This window comes from Sander lucioperca, chromosome 3, assembly GCF_008315115.2.
Source record: "Sander lucioperca isolate FBNREF2018 chromosome 3, SLUC_FBN_1.2, whole genome shotgun sequence".
NCBI classification, from domain to species: domain Eukaryota; kingdom Metazoa; phylum Chordata; class Actinopteri; order Perciformes; family Percidae; genus Sander; species Sander lucioperca.
Window position 1 is genome coordinate 29643083 of NC_050175.1, and position 27680 is coordinate 29670762.

The following is a 27680-nucleotide window of genomic DNA, read 5'->3' on the forward strand; positions in this document are numbered from 1 at the left end:
GATGGCAGCCATAGTTAGTGCCTAAATTAATGTTGACAGTGCTGACTACTTGTTAGCACTTATTTAAGTTCAGTTTAAAAGAGGCATAAGTATTAATATTTCTTATGTGACTCGTGAAATAGTTCCACCCACGAGCAAACCTAACTGAAAAAGCTGTTTGTGAGTGCACTTTTCCTTAACGGGACAATAATAAATAGAGAAAGTAAATAATAATAATAATAATAATAATAATAATAAAAATGATTATATACAAATGGAAATTACAGCATGAGAGCATTTGGAGACAATACTTATAAGGTAGGGTGACAGTGGTGTTATTAATAGCAGCAGAGTCAGCAAGTCTCTGTCAGTGCACACCAGACTAATATATGATATGATTAAGCAATTGTACTTAGTATTTGTCTTTATTATAATAGAGATAATAAATATATAATATAGAAAATGATGCAAAAATAAGTGTTACATTAACATAATATCGTGTAATATGGTAAATTATGATATATATTATGGGATATGAGATTAGTCAAGATAAAAGGTAGTAATCTATAACATAATATATAGGCTATAGTATAGTACAGCAGCATGTAGTAGAACATAATATATACTGTAGTACAGTATAGTACAGCAAGTCAAAACAGTCCAAACTAACTAAGTAGAGCTTAGTAAAATCTTACTTCAGTGGCAAAAGGTTACAGCAGATACAGCAGAAAAGGAGACAATGGAGGTGAGATATAGGCCAGATGTATGCTGGGATTAGAAACCAGGCCAGTGAAAATTCAGGTTGGCCCCAGAAAATATGGGTTTTAACCACTTACCACAGCTTAAAGCAGGGAGCAGATGCACTCTGCTTTCTGTCGCTAAATTTACTCTTTGAAAACTGTGTTTGTGTCGTGTTTAGTATTGTCACCTGAAGCTTATTATATCAAAAAGCGTGCCTTGCATTCATCCATATGTGTCTGTTGTTCTTTAAGGAACTATTAGTCTACCTTTTTGTGTCTACTATTTTCAGTGCAATCTATTAGTTTAGCAATAACTTGCTAGCAATGTTTTTTTTTATGCGTAAAATCATGGAATCACTTTAGTGTTTCCTTTCACAACACAGTAACATATGAGATAATACTAAGAACTAACACTTCTGTAGTTCACATAGGAAGTGGCTAACAACTATCTCAATTTCCAGTATAATCATGTTCAGACCAAACAAACAGGAAACCATACGATACCACCTACCACATCTATATTTTCCTGTGAAAACGTTGCGTCTCATGTGTGCCGCCCAAAAGGCGCAAACATCAATGACGATGACAAAATACCAAGAATTGTAGACATGGTTACAGGAGAACGCATTAGAAAAAAATGCTGAAATGTGAAGAAGACTGAGTTCATGCATCATGACTGAAATGAACAAGCAATGTTTGTCTGTTTACATTCTGTGTTCTTTTATTTTTCCTATTTTCTTGGAGGGATGCTGTGAAGGAAATCAAAAGTTAAAAACAGGTATTTAATTTAAAAAATATATTGTCTTTTAATTTGAAAAAAAAAATGCTTTGTAATCTAAAAGGATTATATGTAATGTAATTATTAATAGCACCCCAGACCTTTTTATGTCTGAATGTATAATTAAAATGAAACCAAAATATGACTCTCTCTAGTTGAGAACCAGCGGGGAACTTTTCCCCAGAACTACAGAGCTGTAGAGGGGGAAGACTTTATGATACCATGTGAAACTGTGAACCAGCACATGGTGTCATGCTCCATGACAGGAGAAGGAAATGAAGGGATATCCTTTGTCTGTGGGAGAGTCTTCCGAGCTGAAGCAAAACATTCTGGAGAGTACACATGCAGGTGATCATGTTTTTATTTCTAAATGCATCTGCTTAAACTTTTTAAAATGAATGCATCTGAGATTCATATCTTCAAAACAAGTTGTGTAATAACACAGTATAAATATGTTTTTCTTTGTGATATTGCATTGGAGAAAATAATGTAGAATTTGATGACGTTGAATGGTACCACTTTACAATAAATATATTCATTAAGGGATTGTGAATGATAGATTCACATTTTTTCAAGTCTGTCTTAACACAACAGTCACATGTGCATATTTGCATTGAAACAATAATGGCAATAATTGTTTCTCATGTCTTAGCTATGAAGTTCCAAATCAAGTTTCAAGACAACACAAAAAAACTCCTAATCTTTGTGTTTCTACTTATTAACAAGTAATCCTTATATACTGTATGTATGGATTATTTGTTATTGAGTCTTTAGAATACTGGGTGGAGTATGGGTGCAGGTAGTACCATCAACTAGTTTTTACCCAGTCTAGCAACCACTCTGTGCCTTACAGCAATAGACACCACAGAATTCATTATGTAATATTGTAATAATAATAATAACTTTTCAAAATATGCATTTATTACTATAAATAAAACTGTATAACATTATTAAAATAATCAGGTGTAGCCCACCTTGGTGTGGTATGCCTGTGACACATTTACAATAATTTACTATATCTTAGCTAGATGTTTTGCATGTTGCCGTCTGTTTTTGGTTGACCAAAACACCAAACCATATGGCGCGTCATGACAGTGAATTGCAGGAACAGCAATCTTGTGTTCTCTCCTCTCCAAGTTTAATGTCAGCAAGTAGCTGAATCATGGAGATGCTGGATCATCAGATCAGTACAAGCCTGCTAGCAAGACTGCTAGCCAATAAACAAGTAAACAACATGCATGATTTAAAACATTTCAAAAACTCACCAAAAGTGTCAGCCTAGACATGAGTTCTAAAGTTACCTTCCTCAAGTCTGACTTAGGTTGAAGAGTTCACACTACTGGTTACTACATCTGTGATTAATGAACAAGGAGCGTCACTCATTTTCATCCAACTGTTGCCTTACACATGCTGTTCACCTCCTAATTTTGATCTCAGTAGTAAAGTGTTTGGCCTGTTTTTGAATCTACATGGACATGGGCAGCAGCGGTTTGCTGATATTGGCAATACACAAATCACAGACTGAGATTTACAATAAGACTTATTTAATAATAAATAAATACATGTAAATTGTTATCTGTAAAGTCTTAAATGATTAATATACATTACTTAAAGACATTAGTAGCAACTTTTGAAATTGTTTTATTTTATTTTAACAACTTTAAAAACTTTTTTGATATACTAAATATCGAATTACGTTTTGTTTTTTTTTAAGATTAGATCGCATGTGATTGGACTTCTGTTAAGTGTTCAGGTCTTTGCTGTCCAGTGGCAGCAAGATGTTTTTCCAACTGCAGGTGGTGAATAGAAGTCTGGGATGCTTACAGTCTAACGAGAGCCATAAGTCAGTAAGGCTGACTGTGGATAAAGGTGGGCCGATCTCCTGCCCAGGTCACAACTGTAGTAACAACCCAGAGATCATCTGGTACAAGGTGAAGTACAAACATGAAAAGGAGTATCAATCTCACAATGTAAATCACAACAAAAACCCACAAGTGTGCTTTCTTACAGCATAACAAAACTGTGTCCCGACGCTCCTGTCAGAAGCCTGGGCAGTTATTTTTCTGCTATGTCAGGAAAGAGGATACTGGTGTATATTTCTGCGATAGACAAATAATTGAGCAAGGAGTCACATGGACCTTCAGGAGGGCTGTTCACGTCACAGTCATCCGTAAGTGCTCTGTGTGTGTGTGTGTGTGTGTGTGTGTGTGTGTGTGTGTGTGTGTGTGTGTGTGAGGTTAAAGAGATAATAGAGGTTAAAGAGACATTTTGTTGATTTAAATCCAGCTTTGTGTCATATTTGCGAGGGCAGTGTGTGCAGATTAACAGTTTTGCTTTCCTCTGTGGTAACACAGATAAGCTCACGATAAGCTTAAACCCATTTTCGTAATGCTAAATATGGCTTTTAACTGTGTAAGTATCTAATGTTATGTTAGCAAAAGAAACTTTAATAAATTGTGCAAATAGAATTTTTTATTTATCTACAATGACGCCTACAGGTGTAGCTTGTAATGCGCTATCTTTAGTTATAGAGAATCCTTTTTTTACAAAGATTTTGAACATAGTAAACATTATACCCACTGAGCATCAGTGAGCTAGCATTGTCAATGTGAGCATGTTAGCATGACATTAGCATTTAGCTCGAATCTTTGCTGTTGTAACAGAGCTGCTAGCATGGTTGTTTAGGGTGAAAGGCAATACACCTCTTCACTCCTTCTATTATATGTTTATCATGTATTTACCACACAGAAAATGCACAAGGAATAGGAAAAAGGAAATAAAACAATGTGTTTTGTATTTTACTTTATTTCTGTTTGATTTCTTTGCATTTAGGCATTATAAATCTTCCATATGCAACTTGGCAAGCCATTTTGTTGAGTCTTGATTCCTCTAATCATGTAGTGTTTTTTCGAACATGTGGGTGCCATGCGTCAAAAAGACAGTATACAGAATGTGTGGCCCCATTCTGACCTGGCTTTTAAAATTGAATCTGAGTGATCGGATCACATGTGTACAGATCTAAGTACAGGTGAAAACACACTCAGGACGCATTGAGGAAGCACCAAGATCCGATCACTAAAACCACATTGGGAGGTGGTCTAGGCCACATGTGTCCACATTTTAATAGCAGTGAGAACGGGAATATGTCCTTGGCTACATTAAGGGCCACCTACTCAACTGTGAGCGGAACTACGTACTCATTTAAAGTACTGCTTTTGTCACAGAAAGCACTGATAGAGAATTGTGTGTTTTGGATATAAATATATAGTAAATCATACTGTCGGTTATGGGTCTGCTTTTACAATTAATTTAAGTATATATTATTACATTATTTATAATACACAGCGCCGTTTTTATTGATCATTTTATGGGGGGGGGACAACCCTCAGATGGGGAAGATCCAGCCCCCCCCCCCCCCCACCGAGATTTCCGCCTATGCTTAGGACAGATTTTCAAACCAGGTCAGAACAGGCCCTATGTTTCTCGGACACAGTAAACTAGACATATTATAATACAAAACTGTGTGACTTTATTTTCCATGCCCAAACAGCTCCTAAATCAAATGACCCTCCCAGCATTATTTATCCCTATGGCAACATGAAAGAGGAAGTGGAGCTTGGTAAGTATGTCCAAATTATGTAATCCCACAGCTATCAGAGTTAATAACTAATTTAGATGGTTGTCACTCAAAGGTCAACACTGTTATCAATCATCTGAAGGGTTAGATTATAATGGGCATGTTTTTGTTCTCGTTCTAGGTCGGTCTCACACTCTGATGTGTAAGGCACGTTTTCTTTTTGAGATAGACGTTTCACCCGAGGTGAGGTGGTACATGAACTACGGTGGCAAGATGGAGAATATGACTCTACTACCCATGGAGGAGCAACAGTGAGTCCCTACAGTCCCTTTGTCAATTGTTGCTTTTGCCAGGAGGTAAATGTCTTTTTGTGTGCAGCACCAGTATTTGAGGTTGTAACATTTGAGGATTTAAACATGATTGTTCAGCTCGGCTTGCATGATAAGTGTTCATTAGGATGCAAAGGAGCTGAAAATCCTTTCCCTGATTCAGCGAGAACAGAGTTACATTTCCAGTGCTCGAGGTTATACGAAGAGCCATCATAAAAGAGGTGACTCCACAACTCTTGAACCAGAATCACACATATACTTGCATCGCCAATAATACTCATGGAAACAGCAATGCCACCATCAAGCTCATCGAGAAAATTAAAGGTACTATTGTTTCTATTGTCACCTTCATGCATTTGTTGTATTCAAAGTATATTTTGTCACAACATTGTTATGTTGCAGCTCAAATAATTGTCATTGCTCAAGCTGAAAACGCTCCATCTAAGACAGTCAAAAATGTAATCAATCCAGTGGTGACACTTATTTCTATAGCCATTTTCAAAACTATGGAGCTAAAAGAGTCTCAATAAAGATAAATGCACACACTACATTCACATATGCACACACAGGATTCATACATGCTCACACATGATTCATAAATACACACACAGGATACACAAATGCGCACAAAATTCACAAATACACACACAAAATTTAAAAAGCACAGAAGATTCACAAATGCATACAAAATTCAGAAAGGCACACAAAATTCATAAATGCACACAAAATTCAGAAATGCAAACAACATTTACAAATGCACACAAGATTCAGAAATGCACAGGACAAGATTCAGAAATGTATTTCTGATGCACACACAAACATATCTTGATTTACAAACTGCTTGTGGTCTGTGAACTTCACTGCATTTGTGTGTGAATTTTGAGACTGCCCTGACTTGGCTCGATACACAAGTTTTTGAGCCGTTTTCCGCTCTACATCCTAAACTCCTCCCGTCGATGCAATCCACTTCCGTTCTGGCGGGCTAGGTTTGTTTTGCTAGCTAGCTCCGTTGTGCCGACAAAGCACTGATTATCGCAGTGACAAAGAGGATATAACAATTAATTAACTCTTCCTGCTAAATGGCCGGTGTGTGTGAGTGAGAGCGCTGTCAGCGAGCTTGTTATGCCCGCAATCTCTTACTGCAGTTTCCAGTTAATCTTATAATGGATATGTGTGTTGAGTTATTTAAACAAACGATCGGGGAAATAAACGCCTCTTGTCCGCGAGTCTCATTGATAGAGCCTGCGGCTGGATGGAGCTCAATGAGAGCTAGCTAGCCTCCTCTTAGACCGCTGAAACGAAACTCCTAATGTTCACAAAAGTGCATTAAATTGAAATCGGACACCATAGGTAGCTTTATAAGACCTTGGAGTAGATGTTCTATAAGTGGCATGACGAAATTCAAACTGTAAATATACGAAAGTTATGCCGGCAGCTGGCAGCCAACCAGCTCCGGAGCTCCGCGGATCCCCGGTCATCCAATAACCGAGAAACAGTGACTTTCACTGGGTATGGAGTTTGCCTCTTTCTCGTCAGACTGTGTTAATTCGGGTGGGGGAGAGTAACGCTATCTCCAGTCAAAGTAGTAGAACCGTGTTCCCAAGCTAGCATCGAAATTGCTGTATTTACACCGGCAGACGCTGCGCAAACCACTTCCGGCGGAAATTAAGTGCATTTGTGTAGTGGCATGGCGCCACCTGGGATTTGGCGCGTGAACTTGTGTATACACAAATGCCTTTTTTTAAACAGGGAATGTTCTGCAACCAATCAGATATCTCCCTTGTTTTAGCCAATCACAAGAACGCACCCCACGTGGGGGATTGTTTACTTATAAGCCAATCACATCAACGCGTTGAATGTGGTGTAGGAGTCATGAGGGGCTTTCCGACCAGAGGGATTTTTGCAGTTCTTAGAACTAAACGTTCCTAGAACAATTTTTTCGTCGTGTTGCGACAGGAAAAATTTGGGGATTTTTAAGTTCCTCTGGCCTCAGTTTTTTAGCTCCTACTTCAGAGCAAGGTCTTTTCCCTTTTCCTAGGTGTACTTGATTGGTCAAACTTATAAGTCACACCCACTGCCAACTCGGAACTTGCAGACAGAGCAACAACCAACAACGGAACATTTTTAACAATTTTCACAATCTTATTCATCATTAAATTCACTTCTGACAACATTTTAGGCGAGAAATCAACTATGTAGAGGTCAAATATGGGCTGTTTTACGAAAATTGATGGCTAATTGCAAATTTTGTCCGACTGTGTGTCGGGAGTTCAGCGGAGTTCAGCGGAGTTCAGCGGAGTTCAGCGGCCGGTGCTGCCTGTGTTGCTGCCTCGCCGCCCGGCCTGCCTTCCTTCACAGACCCCGGCCTGTTGGGAGGTAGATGGAGCTCCGTCACGGCTGGCAGCCCACGGCACTCCATACCCGCGCAAAGTCACCGTTTTTTTGGGTTAATGGACTACCAAACGCTGCTGCCCTGACAGAGCTCCAGGGCCTGCAGCTCCCCTCTTCCTGCTAAATGGCCGGTGTGTGTGAGTGAGAGCGCTGTCAGCGAGGTTGTTACGCCCGCAAGCTCTTACTGCAGGTTCCAGTTAATCTCATAATGGATATGTGTGTTGAGTTATTTAAACAAACGATCGGGGAAATAAACGCCTCTTGTCCGCGAGTCTCATTGATAGAGCCTGCGGCTGGATGGAGCTCTATCAATGAGAGCTAGCTAGCCTCCTCTTAGACCTCTGAAACGAAACCCTAATGTTCACAAAAAAGCATTAAATTGAAATCGGACACCATGGTTAGCTTTATAAGACCTTGGGGTAGATGTTCTATAAGTGGCATGACGAAATTCAAACTGTAAATATACGAAAATTATGCCCATAAGTGTAGCAACGATCTTTCCCATAGGATTAAATGGGACACATAGCTAGCCTAGCTAGCAGCTCCTTCTAAGGAGACCCCTAATGTTCACAAAAATGCATTAAATTGAAATTGGACACCATAGTTAGCTAGCTTTATAAGACCTTGGGGTAGCTATTTTATAAGTGACGTGACGAAATTCAAACAGTAAATATACGAAAGTTATGCAGGCAGCTGGCAACCAGCCAGCTCCGGAGCTCCACGGAGCCCCGAGCCCCGGCTGTCCAATAACCGAGAAACGGTGACTTTCACTGGGTATGGAGTTTGCCGCTTTCTGGTCAGACTGTGTGGAGCTCCTAAAGTTGAGCAAAACATTACGTGAATTACTACGAGAATGGATGACTCCACCCACATAGCGCTGTGTGAATGCGTTCATGTGATTGGCTTATAAGTAAACAATCCCCCACGTGGGGTGCATTCTTGTGATTTGGCTAAAACAAGGGAGATATCTGATTGGTTGTAGATCATTCCCTGTTTAAAAAAAGGCATTTGTGTGTTGAGCCAAGTCAGGGCAGTCTCAAAATTCACACACAAATGCAGTGAAGTTCACAGACCGCAAGCAGTTTGTAAATCAAGATATATTTGTGTGTGCATCAGAAATACATTTCTGAATCTTGTCCTGTGCATTTCTGAATCTTGTGTGCATTTGTAAATGTTGTTTGCATTTCTGAATTTTGTGTGCATTTATGAATTTTGTATGCATTTGTGAATCTTCTGTGCTTTTTAAATGTTGTGTGTGTATTTGTGAATTTTGTGCGCATTTGTGTATCCTGTGTGTGTATTTATGAATCATGTGTGTGCATGTATGAATCCTGTGTGTGCATATGTGAATGTAGTGTGTGCATTTATCTTTATTGAGACTCTTTTAGCTCCATACAAAACACCCATGTTCATAGTTATATCCACTAACTGATACTTTGGTGGGTTACTAAATGTAATCTTTGATAACAGAGTGAGGTGTTTCACTATGGGAATTGCCTCGGCGTGACCAACTATGCCGAGATGATTCCCACAGTGAAACACTGTAAATAACTTAATGTTTGCTAACATATTACTGTAACTTCATATGGTCAAATGTCAATTTTGTGTTTATAGCTTGTTTCCGCTGCCCCAAGTCCATTATTTATGATTTACATGTCATAATAGTATCTAATGTGCACATTTTTGACTGGGTTTTAGTAAAATGGCCGTCACTGGTTGGGTATCCCGTTGTGTCTTTGCTGCTGGTAGCTGGGCTGGGAATGGTTTTGCATGTGAAATGGCTGGAAATACAGCTTATCTACAGATCCCACTTCCAACATGGAAAACATGATGGAGGTCAGAATACAGACACACACACACACACACACAATCCCACACACAGTGTAGAGTAGAAACCCAAAAGCAGACTTAGCATACATTGGCATCCATGCTCTGACACCTGGATCGCAGAGAGCTGCTCAGCTGCTCTTCTTCATAGGATGTGGGTTAACCTTTAGATAAAGCTCTAGCTCTACCACAACCTATTCAACCCTACAAAGCATTACATTAATAAAGTAACTGAAATATCATAATACTTCTTCAATGTTTTTTAAGCCAAGGACCCCTTAACTGAAGAGAGGCGGAGCAATTGAAGTTGCATCTGGACCTACAACAACATGTAGGGCGGCCTTTATACATACCTTTTTTGCATAGAATACTGCTATTAAAATAGCCTAATAATTGTTGGCATGATTTAATAAATCATGTTTGAATGTTAAACAATGACTTTAGGATTAACTCTATCTGTGGATGGCCTTAGTGACTACCTTGCCTAAAGGCCAGTAAGCAGTGGGAATTTATATTTGCTAATATTATGTTGGATTCATGTTAAGACTTTTTACTTTTTGAAAAAACTTACAATAATTTGGAGGCCCCCCTGCATTGACTCTGAGGACCCCCTAGGGGTCCCGGACACCCTGTTGAAGATCCCTGATCTATGATATTGCACTTACTGTAGACGAAAACAGACATGCCAATCTTATCACTTGATCAAAGTGTTACTACAGCTGCACATGAAACGGAAATACATGAAAGAACCTAATGTTTTCGTTTCAAAATTGTCTTTCACATCCACCGCCACCAATCAGATAAGAAAGAGTTTGATGTGCTTCTGTCGTATGTGTGGAGCCCTCCAACAGCTGAGGTTGAGGGAGTTTTGACCTCCCACAAAGGACCTGACACAGATGAGGAAGGTAGGCCAACACATTTAATGTATGATATCTGGATTTTATTTTCATGCAACTACACTGGTAAAGTAAATTGACTAAATGCTTTCATTGGCAGCATGTTTGTCCAGCATGGACCCGCTGAACACTGAGGAGGGTAACTCAACCCAGAGACCACTAGAAGTGCTGCTACCCCATGTGTTAGAAGACCGGTGGGCATATCGCCTCTGTCTTCTGGAGAGGGACGTGCTTCCTGGAGGAGGTCAGAGGATCAACTGTATGTCTGTGTCTCTGTGTGTTGGCGGCAAATGTTCCTGATGGTTTCCATTTTGTATTGCAGCATATGCAAATGATGTGATCCTTGCAATGCAGAGAAGCCGAATGCTTATCTGTCTCCTGTCAGCTGATTACCTCTCCAACAGCAATGCTGTGTTTGTACTGGAATCGGGAATCCAGGTAGGCCTACATTTCCCAGAGAGAAGACGACTAATGCCGCGTTCACAGGGACATAGCACAAAATTCTGGACCCTGTACACAGGCATTCTCTATAGGCCCCTCCCCGCAACCACGGCTATTCATTCCATAGACTGTGAGAAAAGATGTACAACGCGTCTCCACTTCCTCCCACTACACAAAAGTTAAGCCAAAGTATACCGAATACAGGCGCCGCCATCTTGTAATTTCGGAAATAGAGTCTGCGCAGTAGTGATCCCACAGTGGAGCCGCTGTATCAAAGTCCCGTCCATACACCCGCCCGACCAAACGTGAAACTACAGCTGTCAATCATGATGTTTCACCCCATTTTTATAACATAAAATACCTAATAAAACCAAACTTATCAGAATTAACACTTGAACAAACATCAGCATGATAAGAACTACCTAAAATTACCAAAACCATCTTTGGGAAAATGTATTTGAGATGTACTTTGACTTTTTAGTTTGGCCCATGTCACATCAACTAACATGGAGGGGGTAAGATTTGACCTATACTGCAGTCAACCACCAGGGGGTAATTGAGATGTTTTGGCTTGCCTCATACAGTCTTTGCATCTACCCGATTCATTCCAGTATCGTTGTGCCCACAATTGCTGCGCTGATGGTAGGAAAATCTGTCTAAGATGGGTTGAGTGGTTAACCCTTGATGACATTCTTAACCAGTTTTACAGTTCAAAACATCAATTCTTCACTGATTTGTTGCTCTGTCAATCTTTAGGCTTTGCTGCAAAACTCTTCTCTCAAAGTCCTGCTAATATGGACCAGCAGAGCCTCAGCATCCCTAATCCAGTCGGATCCCCCGCTGCCCACACTGGTCCAAAGGGCCTTGAAGGTGCTACCCAGTCTGGATTGGACCTCAGGCGACCCCACCAGAGCCACCAGCAACTTCTGGAGGTCTTTGAGGAAGGCCATGCCAGATCAGAGAGTGAAGCTGGTTTCACTCATGCAGGACCAATGATTAGACTGTTCTGTTTGCAAGCAAGGGCAACACATGAACAACAGCGTCAAGGTAATTTTCATTGTAGGGATGCCAAATCATAAGGCTCATTTTCATATATAGGAAAGTGGGTCACCCTTTGTGCCATGGTCAGAACACAATGGTGTGTACTCTGGTTTTTAATTTCCATCTGTACCAAAGATAAACTGTTTTGGTTAAACAGTGCAAAATAATTTACAGAATGTAACAGTTAAAGGATTTGTTTTAGTCCATCGATAAAATGTCTAAACAATGGATGCTAATAACAATTACACCTAATTACCTTTTATATGGCTGTATGTACTGTATATCAGCTTAAATACATCATGTATTGTCACAGCAGACAGGTCTGCAATAAACATTTGACACAATACAGTTCATCCAAAAAATGTATTTGACAGAGTTGTTGGATAAAACAGGTCGCAGCAGTGGATGCTTATGTTATTCATTTGGGGAGGCACAACAGTCAGGTAACCTACAGAGGAATTCAGAGTTCATATTTTTGATCAAGGGAATTTTCCAAAAAGTGTCAAGACACAGAATAAATCATTAAGGTACGACATTATTTCTTAACTAAAAGGATTGGGGTACTATTTCTGATGTGAAAGTGGAGATGAAAAGAGTTTGTAAAGGTGTCTAATCATTGCTGACCGGCATTTTAACCCCCTGGAAATCATTCAAGGTAAGTGTTACCAGCACCGTGGTGTTCATGTGACAGCTGTCGTCACACAGTTGTCAACTAAAAACACATTAGCAGTCCTTCCATCAGAACTTCATTTATATTTGTTTTTAAATTGCCAGATTCAGTAAAGCAGACAAAAATACAGTATTGAGTAAACAAAACCAGAAATACTGACACACTTAAACTAACATAAAAACAAAAGCAAAAGAGTGCCTATAAGGTGGCATAGCTGGTGAAAACAAAGGGTTGTACATTAATGTTGCAAAACTAAATGAAACAAAACAATCCATCTGTAGGTTTAGTTTATGCCACACATGCAAGATTACGTAACACTCAAACACACTCCCATTTGTGGATTTAAAAATAAAACATCACACTTCTATGTACATTTTTACACAAATATTTGACAAGCAACACTGAGAGCTTGCTCAGCACCACGCCCAACCAGCTTCACTTGGGAACAAGCATGTCACAAAAGGGGCACGGGGGCTCTAAGATCCTAGATTTCCTAATCAGCCAGCAGAAAGCAACTGTAGCAAATTTTAGTATAAACAATACTCTGGCTAATTTTTTTTTGTCCCATATCTCTATCACCCCCGCCTCTCATCACAAAGGGTTGACACTGGTACCTCTCTTCTTAGTTAGCATCAGCCGGTAGTGGTTCGAAACGTAAACGTGAGCTCAGTCACATAATATCATAGAGGGCTTAAAGTATTCTTTACCGTATGTCCACAAAGCTGAGAAGTTGTCAAAACCGAGGCTACGGTAAGGAATCATTTGAGCCTTTATAGACATCTCTGACATGGTTTAAACTATACACACTCCTTTAGTGACACAAACTGTGGTAGTTGTAGTGGCAATTTCACAGTAGTCATTTACAATTTGTCTGCTTGGGCCTTCATCTTCCTTTCCCAAAGTTTTTGATGATCAGAGAAACCCTGCTTGCCCTTGTTGAAGGAATTGGGTCCTGCGGATGTCGGTGTCTCCCTGAAAAGAAAGCAGATTAGTCACTTCACAAATAACTAAATGCAAAATGTAGCGTTTCATTTAAAAAAAAAAAAAAAAAAAAAAAGATTCAAAAGCTGAATGTTTTTAATGAAAGCAGAAGCTGAGGCAACGATTATGAAGTACATGTATATGTGTACTCACCTGCCAATATTCTTCATCCTCATCTTTGCTTCTGGGGGCATCTCCTCAGGTTCACTCTGCATGGCAAGAGAAAGTTAAAGTAAGCTTTTGCACATTTGTTGTTTATGGATTTGAACAACCATGACATTACTGTGCGTGCACTCACATCATCTTCGTCAAAAACAGACGCCATCCCTGACTTTTTTGGAGGAGCTGATGGTACTGGCTCTTTGGGTTTCTAGAACAGATTGGGGATACAAGATTTAGGGAAACTGAAAAGCATCACACTTCTTCACTCTCTTCCTAACTGCAAAATAAAAGCTTGTTACACTTATCAAATCTGAGTATTTGCAGTTTTCTTCACTTAATTTATGAATGCATTAATTCTCATTTAATTAAAACTCATTAATAACTACTTCTTTTAACACCACTCATAATGGGGGCAACATTCAAGTAGTTCACATGTGTTGACGCCGTTATAATGCATTACTACACACTCACTGATGCTCCAAGTTTGATAGAAATGGGGTTCGACTTCTTCCCCATCGGACTGCTCATGCTAAAGCCAATCTTGGAGACTTTGCGGGGTGCTGGAGGGTCTGCGGAGGACTCGTCCTCATCTTCAGGTGAGAGATGCTGGGATGTGCGTTTGACTGCGGTCCCTTCGCCCACAGTGCTACAAGAGACAGGCTTAGTTTTCACTCTGTCTCCCTCCTCCTGCGGCCCTGCTTGAGGCAAGACAACTCACCAAGGTGAACAACTGTTTCCTGGGAACTGGAGAATAAAAAGCTATCACCTTTACCTGTGTAGCTAAGGTTTCAAGCCATTAACTAGCAAAATGTGACGTTAGCCTAACTTAGGTTCTTCCCATTTAGCTTATGGTCTTAATAGTCCACCTGGGAACTGTGTATGCGGAAACTACCAACAATATCAGGGTTAACGTAAACCGAGTGCTGTACGCAGGGTCTGAGAGCAAATAATAACGTTAACCTGCGTCTATACTTGGCACACTAGCTAGGCTAACGCCAGGTTAGCAAGATAATAAGAGACAGGCTGCTGAAGGAAAATATTCAACATATTCTCTGACTAACGTAGTTAGCAGTTACTTTAGCCGTGAAGTTACAGCCATCCCAATTCCCATAGATTAATAGTGTACGTTAATACAACGCAAACTATTCACGCTACTTCGCATTAGCTAACGTTAGCCAATGATACGCAGCTAACATTAAGTTAGCTTAACGTTAGTGAAGTTACCTCAGTCTAACATTAGCTGGGCGTAGTTTTCATGGATAGGCTGAACAATCAAGCTAACGCTAACTACCGCTTAATTTGTCGGCCACATTTTAGACGTTAAAACAGCACAAATATCACCTCCGTCGTCGGTGCCACCCCTTCTGTTATTCTCGTAATCCGCCATAACTTTTTCTGTGGAACAAGACAACTCATGCCGCTAGTCCTCTTCAATCGCTGTGCGCTAAACAAGCTCCGTACACACTATTTATGAGAGGAGAAGAAGAAAAGAGACATCACGGTGATTTGTGGAAAATGCTCAAATGGGGGGGCCCGGGGTATAGTATAGAGGATATTTGGCCAGATTTTATGGGGAAGGACCAGTATTTTCGGTTTTAGGCTAATATTTATTTATTTATGTTGTGTATTTATGTTGTTTTATGAGAATTTGTATATTGAGAGTTTGCTATATATTTTTACTGTCCATTTAAATTGTTATGTGGTTATGTGAATATGTTTTTTCGTTTTGTTTTTTAAATTATTTAGTAAATGTTCAAAATAAACCTGACGCTTTTTGCGAATCTTTTTGCAAAAGATATGCAGAGGATTTAGGCCTGTATGTATTTCAAAATTGAATTTTCAATACATTTAAATGTATAATGTGAAGCTAAGCACATGTATTCAATGCTAAGCATGTGATGGATTATAATATGAACAAGAAATAGAAGCAAAATAATTTTCTTTGATTTTATATATTGCTATAAAAGAAGAAAAGAAAGGTTTAATCTCCGGTCCACACTCCAAAACAGAAGATGGCGGTAATGCGCCCAATACACTGCTTGCCAACCGCCGTTAAAACCTTATATATAGCTATGTCAATGGTTAAAAACCCAAGAAGAAAAAGATGGCGATATGACAGTAAGCTAATTTGGTAAACAGACAGCTAGCTGGTAAGAATAAAGACGCAATGCTACAAATTATAGCATATGTTTGTTATGTTTAGCGTCGGGTAGTCAATTAAAATTCCACCGCTATTGGGGCTAACGTTAAAATCGACGTTAATGTCGCCTTTTCGCTGTTCTAGCCTGTAAATTACGTTGGAAGCTCAGCTAGCTAAATTAGATGTTGGTGATGTGCTATGTTAGCTAACGTTAACAGTTTACCTTTTATTGATAACATGTTAACTTTCTCTACAATGGACGTAAAGCTTATCTTGCAGTTTACTTTGATTAATGAATGTTTTAGCTAGTAGCCTTATTTGCTATATTTCTGTGGCTGTCTTTCTCAAATAACTTTTTTTTTTTTTTTACTTGTCCTGCTTCTCCCAGGCCCTTAAAAGCTTGGCGTTAAACAATGAGCCAGTCAGGATGGGACAGACCCTCTGCATATGCTCCCGTGGCTCCATCACCATTGATAACAAAAAATATTACTTTGTCCAGAAACTAGACGAAGGGTAAGATATTTATATATTTTTTTAACTCCTCTTAATTCCAGATGAAGTGGTGATATTTTATTTTTCAATTTGTTTGTCAATACCATGAAACGACAAAAATCTAATGATCCTATAAGCCATGATTATAGCTTATTGCTTGAGCGACCTACAAACTTTTAAAAACACCACTGAGCCTCAGTGTTGACCTTGGGGACATCTTTCTTAGTTACAGTATGTTTATTTTGAGTCAATCTTATATACACCATCCTTCTACAGCAAATACAAACATAGCACACCAAATCTCGGTTGAACGGAGTCCCCATAAAATGCACTATTTATTCCTCCTTTGAGGAACATCCATGAAAAAGGATAGTGCCAAAGAAAATGGAGTTGTATATTTGTGACTTGTTTTCAAAGATTGATGTCTTCAGTAGGAACAAACAGGGTTGGGGCTGAGAGCATTGAAAGATGGACAAATGAAAAGAGAGAAAGAATATTGCCAGCCTTATCCCTTAAAGTCCAATTAAGACTCATATGATCCTCCTGAATTCTAATCTCTCTGTTTCCTCTGTTCAGTGGGTTCAGTTATGTTGATCTGGTAGAGGGTGCAAAGGATGGGCACTTCTACGCCCTGAAGAGAATCCTGTGCCATGACCGTGAAGGCCGTCAGGAGGCTCAGACAGAGGTGGAGATGCATCAGATTTTTAATCACCCTAATGTCTTGAGCCTGGTTGCACACACCTTTGTTGATCGTGGAGGCAAGACTGAAGCCTGGTTACTTCTACCTTATATTAGAGTAAGTTGGTGCAGAAGTTGGTATGACCAGAATAACCCTGAGGGAAATGATCTGATTCTGATATTTTGGTCTTTAAACAGAAAGGCAGTTTGTGGTCTGTTCTGGAGAAGCTAAGAGACAAGGGGAGCTCAATGCCTGAAAAACAGGTTTTGCAAATCTTGCGTGGCATCTGCTCTGGACTCAAGACTATTCATGAAAAAGGCTATGCACACAGGTAAGACACATAATCATGACAAAATGCCTACAATATAAACATGAATGACTTCAGTTTACAAAATGCACAGAACTGTTATTGTATCATTAGTGCTCAAATTTGACTTCCAAACATTGAAATCTGGCACTAATCCTAATTTCTGCCAAATGAATGAATTTCACACTATCAGAAAGGAAGGAAAAAAACTATGTTTAAAAAAAACGTGGGCATTTTACCAGTACAATAGTTTGAGTATATCGGACAATCTTTAAACATTATGTTAGTTTTCCAAAGGGCAACTTTTGTGTGTTCCTTTTTTTATAGTAACACAATTGCAGACATCTGAGAACTATGTACACTGAATGCTATGTGTTCGCTTTAATTTGACAGAGACTTAAAGCCCACAAATGTGCTTCTGGATGAGGATGACGGGCCTCTTCTGATGGACCTGGGCTCTATGAACCGTGCCAGGATTGAGGTAAGGGCACAGAGTCTATGAAGAGTTTGAAAGGTTTTACCGATGACTTTATAAGCATTGATACTATTGGTCAAACTCTAAAGCCCAAATTAGTTTAACTGATGCCTGAGGTCAGTCACATCCCCATAGTCTGTCTCTATGTCATATCAAAAGCAAAATGCTGTGTGATTTGGGAGGTAGGGCTCTTACTGTGTAAGAACGATGTCCATCACTTTCATTATTTTGTCTGTTGATATTAAGAAATAATTTTGAACATTATTCTTAGATGTTGCTGAATAGTATGAAATTAAGATATGTCAGAATCTAGGTCTTTTAAATTAGGACAATGAGATAGATACCGCATCATTTATAACTCTCAAATACATTAAATAAACATCCTTGTGCAGATAATGTAAATATTCACTGTACTTGACATTATTTTAGAAATAAGTTCCAAAATTCCACCTCTACATGGCAGAGCAACATTTCAACCACATATTCAAAATTTCATGCTTCACATCTTTGAAATGAACAGTTACTGGATATTGTCTGTTACTTAATATCAATAGCTATGTAAGAACCCATAGCTATGTAACAAGCAGAAGCCTAAGTGATGTTACTGAGGGTTCATCTTAAAGCACAAAACATTTCTGTTTTCTTCCTGGAGAAAGTTTCTCAAGTTTTTTTAAATGCTTCCAACGTTTGTTACTCTGGCTTACTTTTCGTCTTAGTCCAGAGCTTGTACAAATTTGTCATGATATTTTACTTCGGCAAGTTTTTATCACATTTGTGGTATTGGAGCTTACGACACTGATTGCTCCCCTTGAAACACTCATATAGGAAATTTGGCATTCTGCTGTTTAGTTTTTCCCCCCTCTACACAACAGAAAGAGTTTGTCAAGTGTTACCATAGAATAAATATTAACATAACATTTCAAGAGTGAGGGGCAGCATACCTGCTTTTTTTCAGCTGTCTATGTTGTAGGTCCTCTAAATCACTGGTTCTTAAATGGGGTAACGTGTACCCCTAGGGGTACTTTGGGGGTATTGCAGGTGGTTTGGACATTTTCTTTTTTTTTCCATGTTAATTTATAAAAGATGCATAGTTCTAAAATAGTTATACACAATATTAATGAATTCATTCTGGGATTCTTAATATTGAAAATGTAGGTTTTAAGTGTTTTTCAGTTACAATATTGTTGTTTATTAAATCAGGCACTGATGGCACAGCTTTGTGTCTTTTTATATAGTTTTTTTTTTTTCCACCAAAAATATGTTATCATGTTCAGGGGCTACTTGGATAAACAAAATATTTCGAAGGGGGTACATTATTGACAAAAGTTTAAGAAACACTGCTTACCCTGTGATGAATTGAATGAAACTGAGTTAATTTCAGGTTAGAGGAACCAGAGAAGCCATGACCATACAGGACTGGGCAGCTCAGCGGTGCACCATTTCCTACAGGGCTCCTGAACTCTTCAACGTAGAGAGCCACTGCATTATAGATGAGCGCACTGATATCTGGGTAAAGCCTTGTGTTCTTTATTGCTTTTGTATGTTGTTCTAGTTGTTTTCTTAAGTGACTTTAGTAAGTCTGTAAAAACCAAGTCCTAATGTTACTGTGGATCATTCACTGACTACGTCTTTTCTTTTGATGTCTTCCTATACTCCTCCAGTCACTCGGATGTGTGCTATACTGCATGATGATGTTGGAGGGGCCATATGACATGGTATTTCAGAAGGGGGACAGTGTTGCCCTGGCTGTCCAGAATCCAGTGACTATCCCACAGTCTTGCAGGTCAGTCTTCAGACTATAACATTGTCTTACAGTGTAGCAAGTTTCCCATTGAAGTATCAGTTTCTGTTACTTCCCTGGGTAGTGGTAGTACTGTAGGTAGGTGTAACTTTCAGAACATACTGTATACAAGCAGCCACAAAGATAACTCAGTTAACATGCAGTGTTTCCCTAGGTTTGTGGGAGACTTAGGTGCATACATTTGGCTAGGGCTTTAGGGGTCCTCCCTCAAGAAAATGTTAAATTTTTAATTTAAACAAATGCAATTTCACGTCATTTTAGACCATTATTATTATCATATCTGTGTCTAAAACATTGGAAAAGCTACAGCAGATAAATAAATAACACTCAAAGCTTAAAGACAAAACTTGTTAAAGAAGTCCACTGGCGACCAACTGCAATCATTAGATCTGCTCTAGATTTGATGCTCACATTAATTTTACGTTCATTCACCTTAGGTGCTTCCCAAAACAGCTTGGGTGCTGCGCCTTAGCCTTATAATGGTAGGGTAAACCCTGACATGTAGAATTAAAAACCTGGCAGACTAAGATTTTCATCCACTTGAATTGTCCTTGTATTTACTAAAAGCCATTTGTTAGAATAATTTACATTATCAACAATAGACAGAGACCACTGAAGAGATATTAAAGTTCATTTTACTCGAGAACACAACGAGGAGGCCTTCTCCACACTACGGAATAGTACAGACAATGACCTAACGAAAAGCTCTCTACAGCAGCTTTTGTAATACAACGTAGAATGTGATAATCATGATACAAGAGTTGGTGTCGTCAGTTGTTTATCTTGACAGAGTCGATGACGTCTCCCCTATCTGGTCTGAGAGGGCATGTATGCCCTCTGGAACACACCGTGCTCAGACAAGGACACGCAATGGCTCCAGTTATCTTGTTTAGAGTATTCAGTATAATATTATTCTATGCAAACAGTTGTGATAATAACAAGAGAGAAAGTATGTAAATCAAAATGTCTCTAATACCAGTGTTAGTCTGCAGCTAAGTTAATATGAGACTGACTTTTCAAATGCAGTAGGAACAAACTGAATGTAGTTCAATTTCCTTTTATAATTGAACAAAATGCAATCTGAAAACACAAGTCGGGTTAATGTTTTTGTTTCGTTTTTGTTGTGTTTGAACTCCGCTATGTCTTGTCTTTGTCTTGTGCCCAGTTACTCGGAGGGCCTGCAGATGCTGCTGAGCTCCATAATGGTGTCAAATCCCCAGGAGAGACCAAACATCACCTGGGTTCTTGACCAGGTACAGGACCTGCAGAGTCGCAGCCCCAACACCCAAACCAACATGGTCTGATCATGCACCGTGAACTGGATGTGGGGTCTTGGACACCTTTGCACACATAAATGAACGCCTATTATTTTGAGCTTGAAAATATTTCTTTTATTTATTGACTTGTGTGTAAAAGCCTAGGGTACAGACTTTCACTCAGCTTGGGGAGCTTGGCAACAGTATCAGCTTTTACTTTGAATGATCCGATCCGGCCTGCTTATCACAGTGGACTCTTGTAGCCCTTATAGACCTACGTGTACCAAATAATCTGAAAGGCCTCAAATCTAATTCCAGCCTGTAGTATAATGCTTTTGGCAAGGGTCAACTGTTGCTTCTAATAGGGAAGTGACTTCACTTTGTAATCTTAAAGGGATGTTTAAAAATTGTAGTTTGCATTTTTAAAAAGAAAAGGGATAACAAAAAAAGCTTTGCCAAACTTTCCGGTGGATGAAAGCTACCTGAGTTCAATACATATCAGACTTCATTCCCTAGAAGAAGGAATAGGGTTCAGTTCCCTTTAATTTTTTTTATCTTGATTTCTGTGTTTTGTGTGTGTGTAACATGTGGTTACACACGTGTGCTGTAATCATCGATATACACCTTTTGCCTTCAGCTTTTCTTCACACCTTCCCTCGTACTGTTGGTCTCTACTGGGGGGAAAGTTAAAGAGGCAGAGTGCTCCTTTACCTGCAATGCTGCATTTAAACACACAGAGGTGCTCCACCATCACAGTCCCTTGCTCCACGCATTGACATGGTGATGTTTCTGTACTGTTGATAATGTGTGAATGGGCTCTTTGTAAAACAGTGAAGAGGGTCTGCTTACATAAGAAGAAAAATATTCAAGAAGAAGGGGTCAGGTGTTACTGTAACACACCTACAACAGTAGATGATCATTTTCACAAATTACGTCTTTTTATTAATTACGCCAGTGTCATATCAGCCATTGCAGTTTAACCTTCACTTTTCACTGTATTGTCTTTTTAAACGGTATTTTCCATTTCTGCTATGCTAAATTCTGTGTTTCCTGTCATGTTTTAATGTGGTCTCACACTTTTGTTCTCTCAGGGTTCAACCACATCCTAAAGGGTTTGACAGTCTGAAGTAGTAGACATAAATGGTACATTTTTAAAACAATTATTAGATTAAAAAAAAATTATAAATACTTTGGACATTTAAGTTGAGATCAATACTTTTGTGACTTTGTAATGGGGTGATTATGGACCATATTAGAACTAAAAAACAATCTTGATAATGTCTTTTATTAAGTTAGTTGTTGGAATGGTAATTGGCATACGTACAGTACTGTTCAAATATATTATCGTTTTAAAGCTAAAGTTTGGATATGTCAACTGACTTTAAATTTTGGTGTTAATGGCAAACTAATAGTGGTATGCCACAGATGGTAAACTAAGGATTTCTTTAAGTGTAGATGGGAGTACACAGATAGAAATAAGTAGGAGTGCGTTATTTGATTATGGGCAACTCTGTTTAACCTATCATTCACTGCACAGTAAAGGGTAAATAAACATTAATTATGTAGCACTCGTATACAGTTTTATTTTGTTGGGGGGGCATTTTCGGCCTTTATTTTCACAGGACAGCTGAAGACATGAAAGGATTGAGAGGGGGGGAATGACATGCAGCAAAGGGCCGCAAGTTGGAGTCAAACCCGGGCCCGCTGCGTCAAGGAGTAAACCTCTATATATGGGCGACCGCTCTACCAACTGAGCTATCCGGGCGCCCTCGTATACAGTTTTTAATAAAATTGTGAAACTGACTCCTTCCTAAGGAAAGGTATATGAATCAATACTCAATAACCCACTACTTAGTCAGCATGATGTACTCCATACGGTCAAAAGTATTTGGACAGCACTTGTAATTAGTTGATTCAGCTGCATCAAATCTAACGTACAGCTATGAAATCTCCATCGACAAACACTTTCAGTTAAATAGGTTGTACTGAAGAGCTCAGTATCTTCAACAAGGCAGTGTCATGGGAGGATTTTCAGTAAGTCAGTTAATCAAGAGGTAATAATATTGTAATATAAAAATATTAACCAGCCGAACATGGGTTTTTTCATTTTTGAGCAGCAGCACTCAAGCCTAAATTCACCACCATTGGAGCCTGGAGCAGTGGAAACGTGTTGGAGTGATGAATCACGCTTTACTATCTGGCAGTCCATCTTCAGAATCTTGGTTTGGCAGATGCCAGAAGAACACTGCCTCTCTGAATTCTCTGAACCCTAACCCTCTGCAGCCAAGTTCCAAAATCTTTTGTCAAACCTAATAAGACTGGAGGATGTTATATCAGAATGTTCATCAAATATGTGTAAAATGTTTGTATATCCGCAAACCTTTGGCCACGTAGAGTTGCAAAGAGCGATACTAAAGAAAACACATTTAATTTGGGGATTCTTACACGTTAACTAACATGGAGTGTTATTTCCGAATCATTTGGGTGTAACTGTTAATGTAGAGCTTGAATACATTTTTCATCGTGCTTATGCAGTTTCAAATTAAATGAGAAATACTTTACTTTTTTAATTAAGTTGGCTCCGTTTTAGTTAATCCTCTCCCGTGGCAAACAAGCACATCCCTCATCCAACAATATTTTAAGCACTGGTGGCCATTCTCTGCATCTCTCGTGTGTGTGTGTGTGTGCGTGCGTGCGTGTGTGCGCGTGCGTGTGTGCGTGCGTGCGTGCACACATCCTTGGAAACAAATATCGAACTGCCCATGTAGCTGAATTTACAACCCTTATGTCCACTTAGATCAGTGAGATGTCACACTTCACTGCTGTCCCAATTACTTTCATTCAAATTCTGACCCCGACAGGCGCGCACGCACACACACACACACACACACACACACACACACACACACACACACACACACACTAATGGCCGGTCATAAAGTATACATAACATATCACATATCTACAGTGCATATGCCCGTTTTTTTTACACAAACCCCCCCTTAGGATTCATTACACTTGAATTAATGATATGCCAGCTGATTTCTTGCTCAGGCCCACCTACAAATCCCAGACTCCCCTGGGACTGGGTCTAACAGAGCTGTGTTTATGGGTCCAACATGTGCCCACACACACACACACACACACACACCTTTTATATTCACTATCATCTGCCTGTGAGGGGCTGAAATGATGTCATACAACACAAGCGCAAGGTCAACTCAATGTTCGCCTACATTTTAGCACCAATCTCATGTGCTTTTGCTTACTGTTCAGTTAGGGGGATGCACTGGCAGTTTGGATCATCAGTGTGTGTGCATGTGTTTCATTTGTAACCCAACCCCAGTCCTCAAACACAAACACACTTTAGCTCTCAGATCATAAACCATCTGCAGGCTTTATTGATTTGGCAATGAATCAATTAGTGAATTATTTAATTAGCAAAGCATTATGGGTCAGCACAGAGCTGCTCCCACCCTGCACTGTTCCTAGGTCTCTTTAAATCATTGTACACATATGTTTTGGACCCCATGTAGGTGTGAGCATGTAGTCCTATCTGTGCAAAATGACCACACAAAAGTTTTTTAAATACAGTGAATTCAGACATGATTCCTGCGAGACCTTGTAAAGTCGGCCAGTAAAGTTTTTGTTGTTACTTCCCAGACGAGGGATCTTTTATAGCTTTATATGTACAGACCCAGAACTTTTGCTGTCACTCAAGTCCAAATTAGCCTTGGCTGCTGCTGAAAGAGGGAGAAATATGGACATTACGTCTGCCCTGTTGAGTGGATGAGTTATGACTTGTGTTCGTGATCAAGGCGTTCTTTCCGTCCAGGGGCTTTCTTTGTGCTCATTAATTCATGGGAGTGTTCGGGTTAAAATGCATAATGAGTTCATTAAGGGGGATTGGCGTAATCAGGAAAGGTATTGCCTTAATTACTGGCTCAGGGCCAGTTCTCTGTGAGATCGGCAACCCACCCTGTCCACAGAGCTCACTAATTTAATTAAGTGTACAAAATGCTACACCCTAACGTCACCCTTGGGGGCAATTATGGCACTAGAGATTGAAAGATCTCTGCTGGGGATATTTTACTTACTGGCAGGAGATTGCCTGTGTCAGTTAGCTGATTGCATTGATTATATTGATTTGTAACAGCTTTTCGGGTAATTTCATCTGCAAAGGTGAGAGCAACACGTTGGCCCAGGGACTTCTTTATTTATTCTTTCTTTATTTAGACCCTGGACTCTTTTGCCAAGTGATTAGATGAAATGGAGCTCCACAATAAGTCTTTTAAAGTGGGAGTTGGGGAGGGAGGATCGATAGTTTTTATTTGCTGTATAAGGTCAGTTGGATGTTATGAATTCTTTTAAAGGCATCACAACTCTTTCACCTACAGTGGAAGTGCTGCATGGTTGTGCTGAAGCAGCAAATGTGGCTTAAACAAGGACGAGATCTTCAGCTCAAAAGTCAGACAGACTGGACGGGTTCTAGTTTATCTAAAATCTTAAATTACGGTTAGCTTAGCAGATCCTAAAGGTAGCGGTTCATAACTCAAAACTCTGCTGATTTGCATTCTCTATTATTTAAAGTTATCTGAATGCCCAGTAAATATTTATATTTAAAGAGATATTTTGCTGATTTAAATCAAACTCTGTGTCATGGCAGTGTGGTCAGTGGCAGCGGAAGTCTGCTGAGATATGCTCGGCAGACCTCGGTTGCTCCGAGCTCCGTGCACTAGCGACACGGAAGGAAGCCAAACACCGTTCATCTAAACACACTGCCCACACAAAGATGACACAGAGATGCATTCAAATCAGCAAAGTATACATGTAATACCAGAAAACCCCAGGGATAGCCACCCCACATTCTAAGGGTAACTGAAAGTATTGTTAAAATGAAGAATCAACATCCCAAAACATGGATATTAGAACATAAAATGAGCAACGTAGCCTAGATTTGAATATACTCCATGTGGCCATCATACAGGCTCAGTGAGCTAAGGCAGATAAGATGAATGCGTAGTATCTAGTGATGCATCAGTCCAACTTTTTCTCTCCCAAATTCTGATACTTGAACTTTTGGTATCTGGCTATAATGAGTTCCAATCAATATTGGTGCTCTCCTTTATATTTGAGAAGTACAGCCAGTAGGAAGATAAACAGACATATAGATAAAGATAACATCATCACTTTGACTGCAGAATTTGGGGAAAAATTGGTTGAAAATTGCAAATAGAAAAACCGAAACAAACTAAGAACAGTGAATGTGCAGCATTTGCTTTTTTATTTGTGGCACTGATCCTTAAACCACTTATGTTTATTTTTAAATTTTTTTATCTTTTTTTTTCTTCTCTATTTTACAAAATGCCTATGTTTCATCAAAAGTTGTGAAGATGTTTTCTTCATTTGCTTGTGTTTTCTCTGTCACTGAATAAAAGCTACTGAAATTGCTTCTAATCTGCCAATTAAAGAGAGAAATGTGACCCAATAGATTAGTTTTAATTACAGGCATATGATCTTTGCGAAGCATGACAGAGTTCAAAAGGAGGCTAATAGTTTAATGAGCAGTTCATCAGCGCTGATTAAGATGATGGGATGACAAGATAATCCAGAGGTGGCGCGGTCATTAACAGTGGCCAAAGAACAGCAAATTAGCTGATTGAACAACTTCCCGCCCAGCCAATGCCAAGCAGGCAGAAGGGAGGGTCTTCATGAGTGATGGATGAGGAGGCGTGGAGGAAGTGTTTATGTCGCTTGCCAGTAGAGTTGTCACTGAATGAGTGAAGTGTCTTCATCAATTTGGACCCATTACCATGTCAAAAGGAGAGGATGGTGCTTGAAGGAGGGGAACAGATTGGGGGAGGAGAGAAGCAGAAAGGCCATCTGCATACAAGCCTATTCATTTCACACACACACACTCCACCAGCCCCTCCCTTCAGGCAGGCCAGTTTACCGTAAGCCCGTTTAATTTTCCTGAAATAGGGCTGTGACAGCTGTGTCATGCTGATGAGAAGGTGCTGAGAAGAGTGGCAGTCTGTCACATCTCATCTATCTCAGCTTTGATACTGCTGAACCTCCTCTCCCTAATCTCTTCTACTTCTTCTGCCTTCATCTCCACCATGGCTCTTCATTCTTCCTTCTGAGATGTTAAACCTTCTCCCTCAAATAAACGCAGCAGTCCCAGTCTGTTAAACTGATGTAGGGGAGGGGCATTGATTGACGGTGGAAAAGGACAAAAGTAATAACTGGGAGATGTTTTTTATTTCACCTGCATTGATTGTTATAGGTCCCTTTATCATCTGACCCAGCTCAATTATGCCAATTGGATAGTGCAGTGACACTGTGAGGTTGCGAGGGACAGTAAAATGAAACACAGAAAGCAAAAGGGAAATTAAAGCGTGTGTGTGTGTGTGTGTGTGTGTGTGTGTGTGTGTGTGTGTGTGTGTGTGTGTGTGTGTGTGTGTGTGTGTGTGTGTGTGTGTGTAGGGTGGAGTAAAGATGGGATAGATGAGTGTAGAAATGGCTTGTTGGTGGAATTAGTATGTATTACTCTGCAGAGAGAAGGACAACAATTTAAATGTTAGTGATGTCATTTCCACCTGTCAGTCATGTCAGGGTGCGATAAATGTGGAGCCATTACATAAATGAGATGTTGACGTGACCCTCTGTATGCATGCATGCAGACACACACACACACACACACACTGGTATCTCTTCA

The 27680-nt window shown here is 39.6% G+C and overlaps 3 protein-coding genes across 7 annotated transcripts; 2 read left to right on the forward strand and 1 right to left on the reverse strand.

The window, feature by feature from the left end:
- Window positions 1-1276: 1276 nt before the first annotated feature.
- LOC116054760 (interleukin-18 receptor accessory protein-like) lies at window positions 1277-12345 on the forward strand. Of its 3 annotated transcripts, none has more exons than XM_031306472.2 (12): window positions 1277-1497; window positions 1653-1845; window positions 3266-3428; window positions 3508-3667; window positions 5048-5116; window positions 5256-5385; window positions 5567-5727; window positions 9493-9630; window positions 10422-10526; window positions 10618-10761; window positions 10840-10955; window positions 11715-12345. In XM_031306472.2, the coding sequence occupies exons 1-12, from the start codon at window positions 1392-1394 to the stop codon at window positions 11952-11954; spliced, it is 1725 nt and encodes a 574-aa protein (XP_031162332.1). In that variant the 5' UTR covers window positions 1277-1391; the 3' UTR covers window positions 11955-12345. The 3 variants fall into 3 exon arrangements, with proteins under 3 accessions (XP_031162332.1, XP_031162333.1, XP_035855524.1); XM_031306473.2 differs by having other exon boundaries at window positions 5256-5376; window positions 5561-5727; window positions 11715-11954; XM_035999631.1 differs by lacking the exon at window positions 1277-1497 and having other exon boundaries at window positions 1654-1845; window positions 3294-3428; window positions 11715-11954.
- Window positions 12346-12347: 2 nt separating this feature from the next.
- On the reverse strand, window positions 12348-15341 carry LOC116054764 (PEST proteolytic signal-containing nuclear protein). The gene is made up of 5 exons (XM_031306481.2): window positions 15154-15341; window positions 14284-14507; window positions 13949-14020; window positions 13804-13859; window positions 12348-13641 (listed from the first exon to the last, which is right to left on the reverse strand). The coding sequence occupies exons 1-5, from the start codon at window positions 15197-15199 to the stop codon at window positions 13530-13532; spliced, it is 510 nt and encodes a 169-aa protein (XP_031162341.1). The 5' UTR covers window positions 15200-15341; the 3' UTR covers window positions 12348-13529.
- A 552-nt stretch (window positions 15342-15893) lies between these two features.
- On the forward strand, window positions 15894-22536 carry stk16 (serine/threonine kinase 16). 3 transcript variants are annotated; one of them, XM_031306480.2, is made up of 8 exons: window positions 15894-15962; window positions 16341-16465; window positions 17021-17240; window positions 17321-17454; window positions 17824-17911; window positions 19287-19415; window positions 19567-19688; window positions 20872-22536. In XM_031306480.2, exons 2-8 carry the CDS (start codon window positions 16380-16382, stop codon window positions 21008-21010), a joined length of 918 nt encoding a protein of 305 aa, XP_031162340.1. In that variant the 5' UTR covers window positions 15894-15962; window positions 16341-16379; the 3' UTR covers window positions 21011-22536. The 3 variants fall into 3 exon arrangements, with proteins under 3 accessions (XP_031162340.1, XP_031162339.1, XP_035855525.1); XM_031306479.2 differs by having other exon boundaries at window positions 15912-15930; XM_035999632.1 differs by lacking the exon at window positions 15894-15962 and adding an exon at window positions 16081-16099.
- Window positions 22537-27680: the final 5144 nt, after the last annotated feature.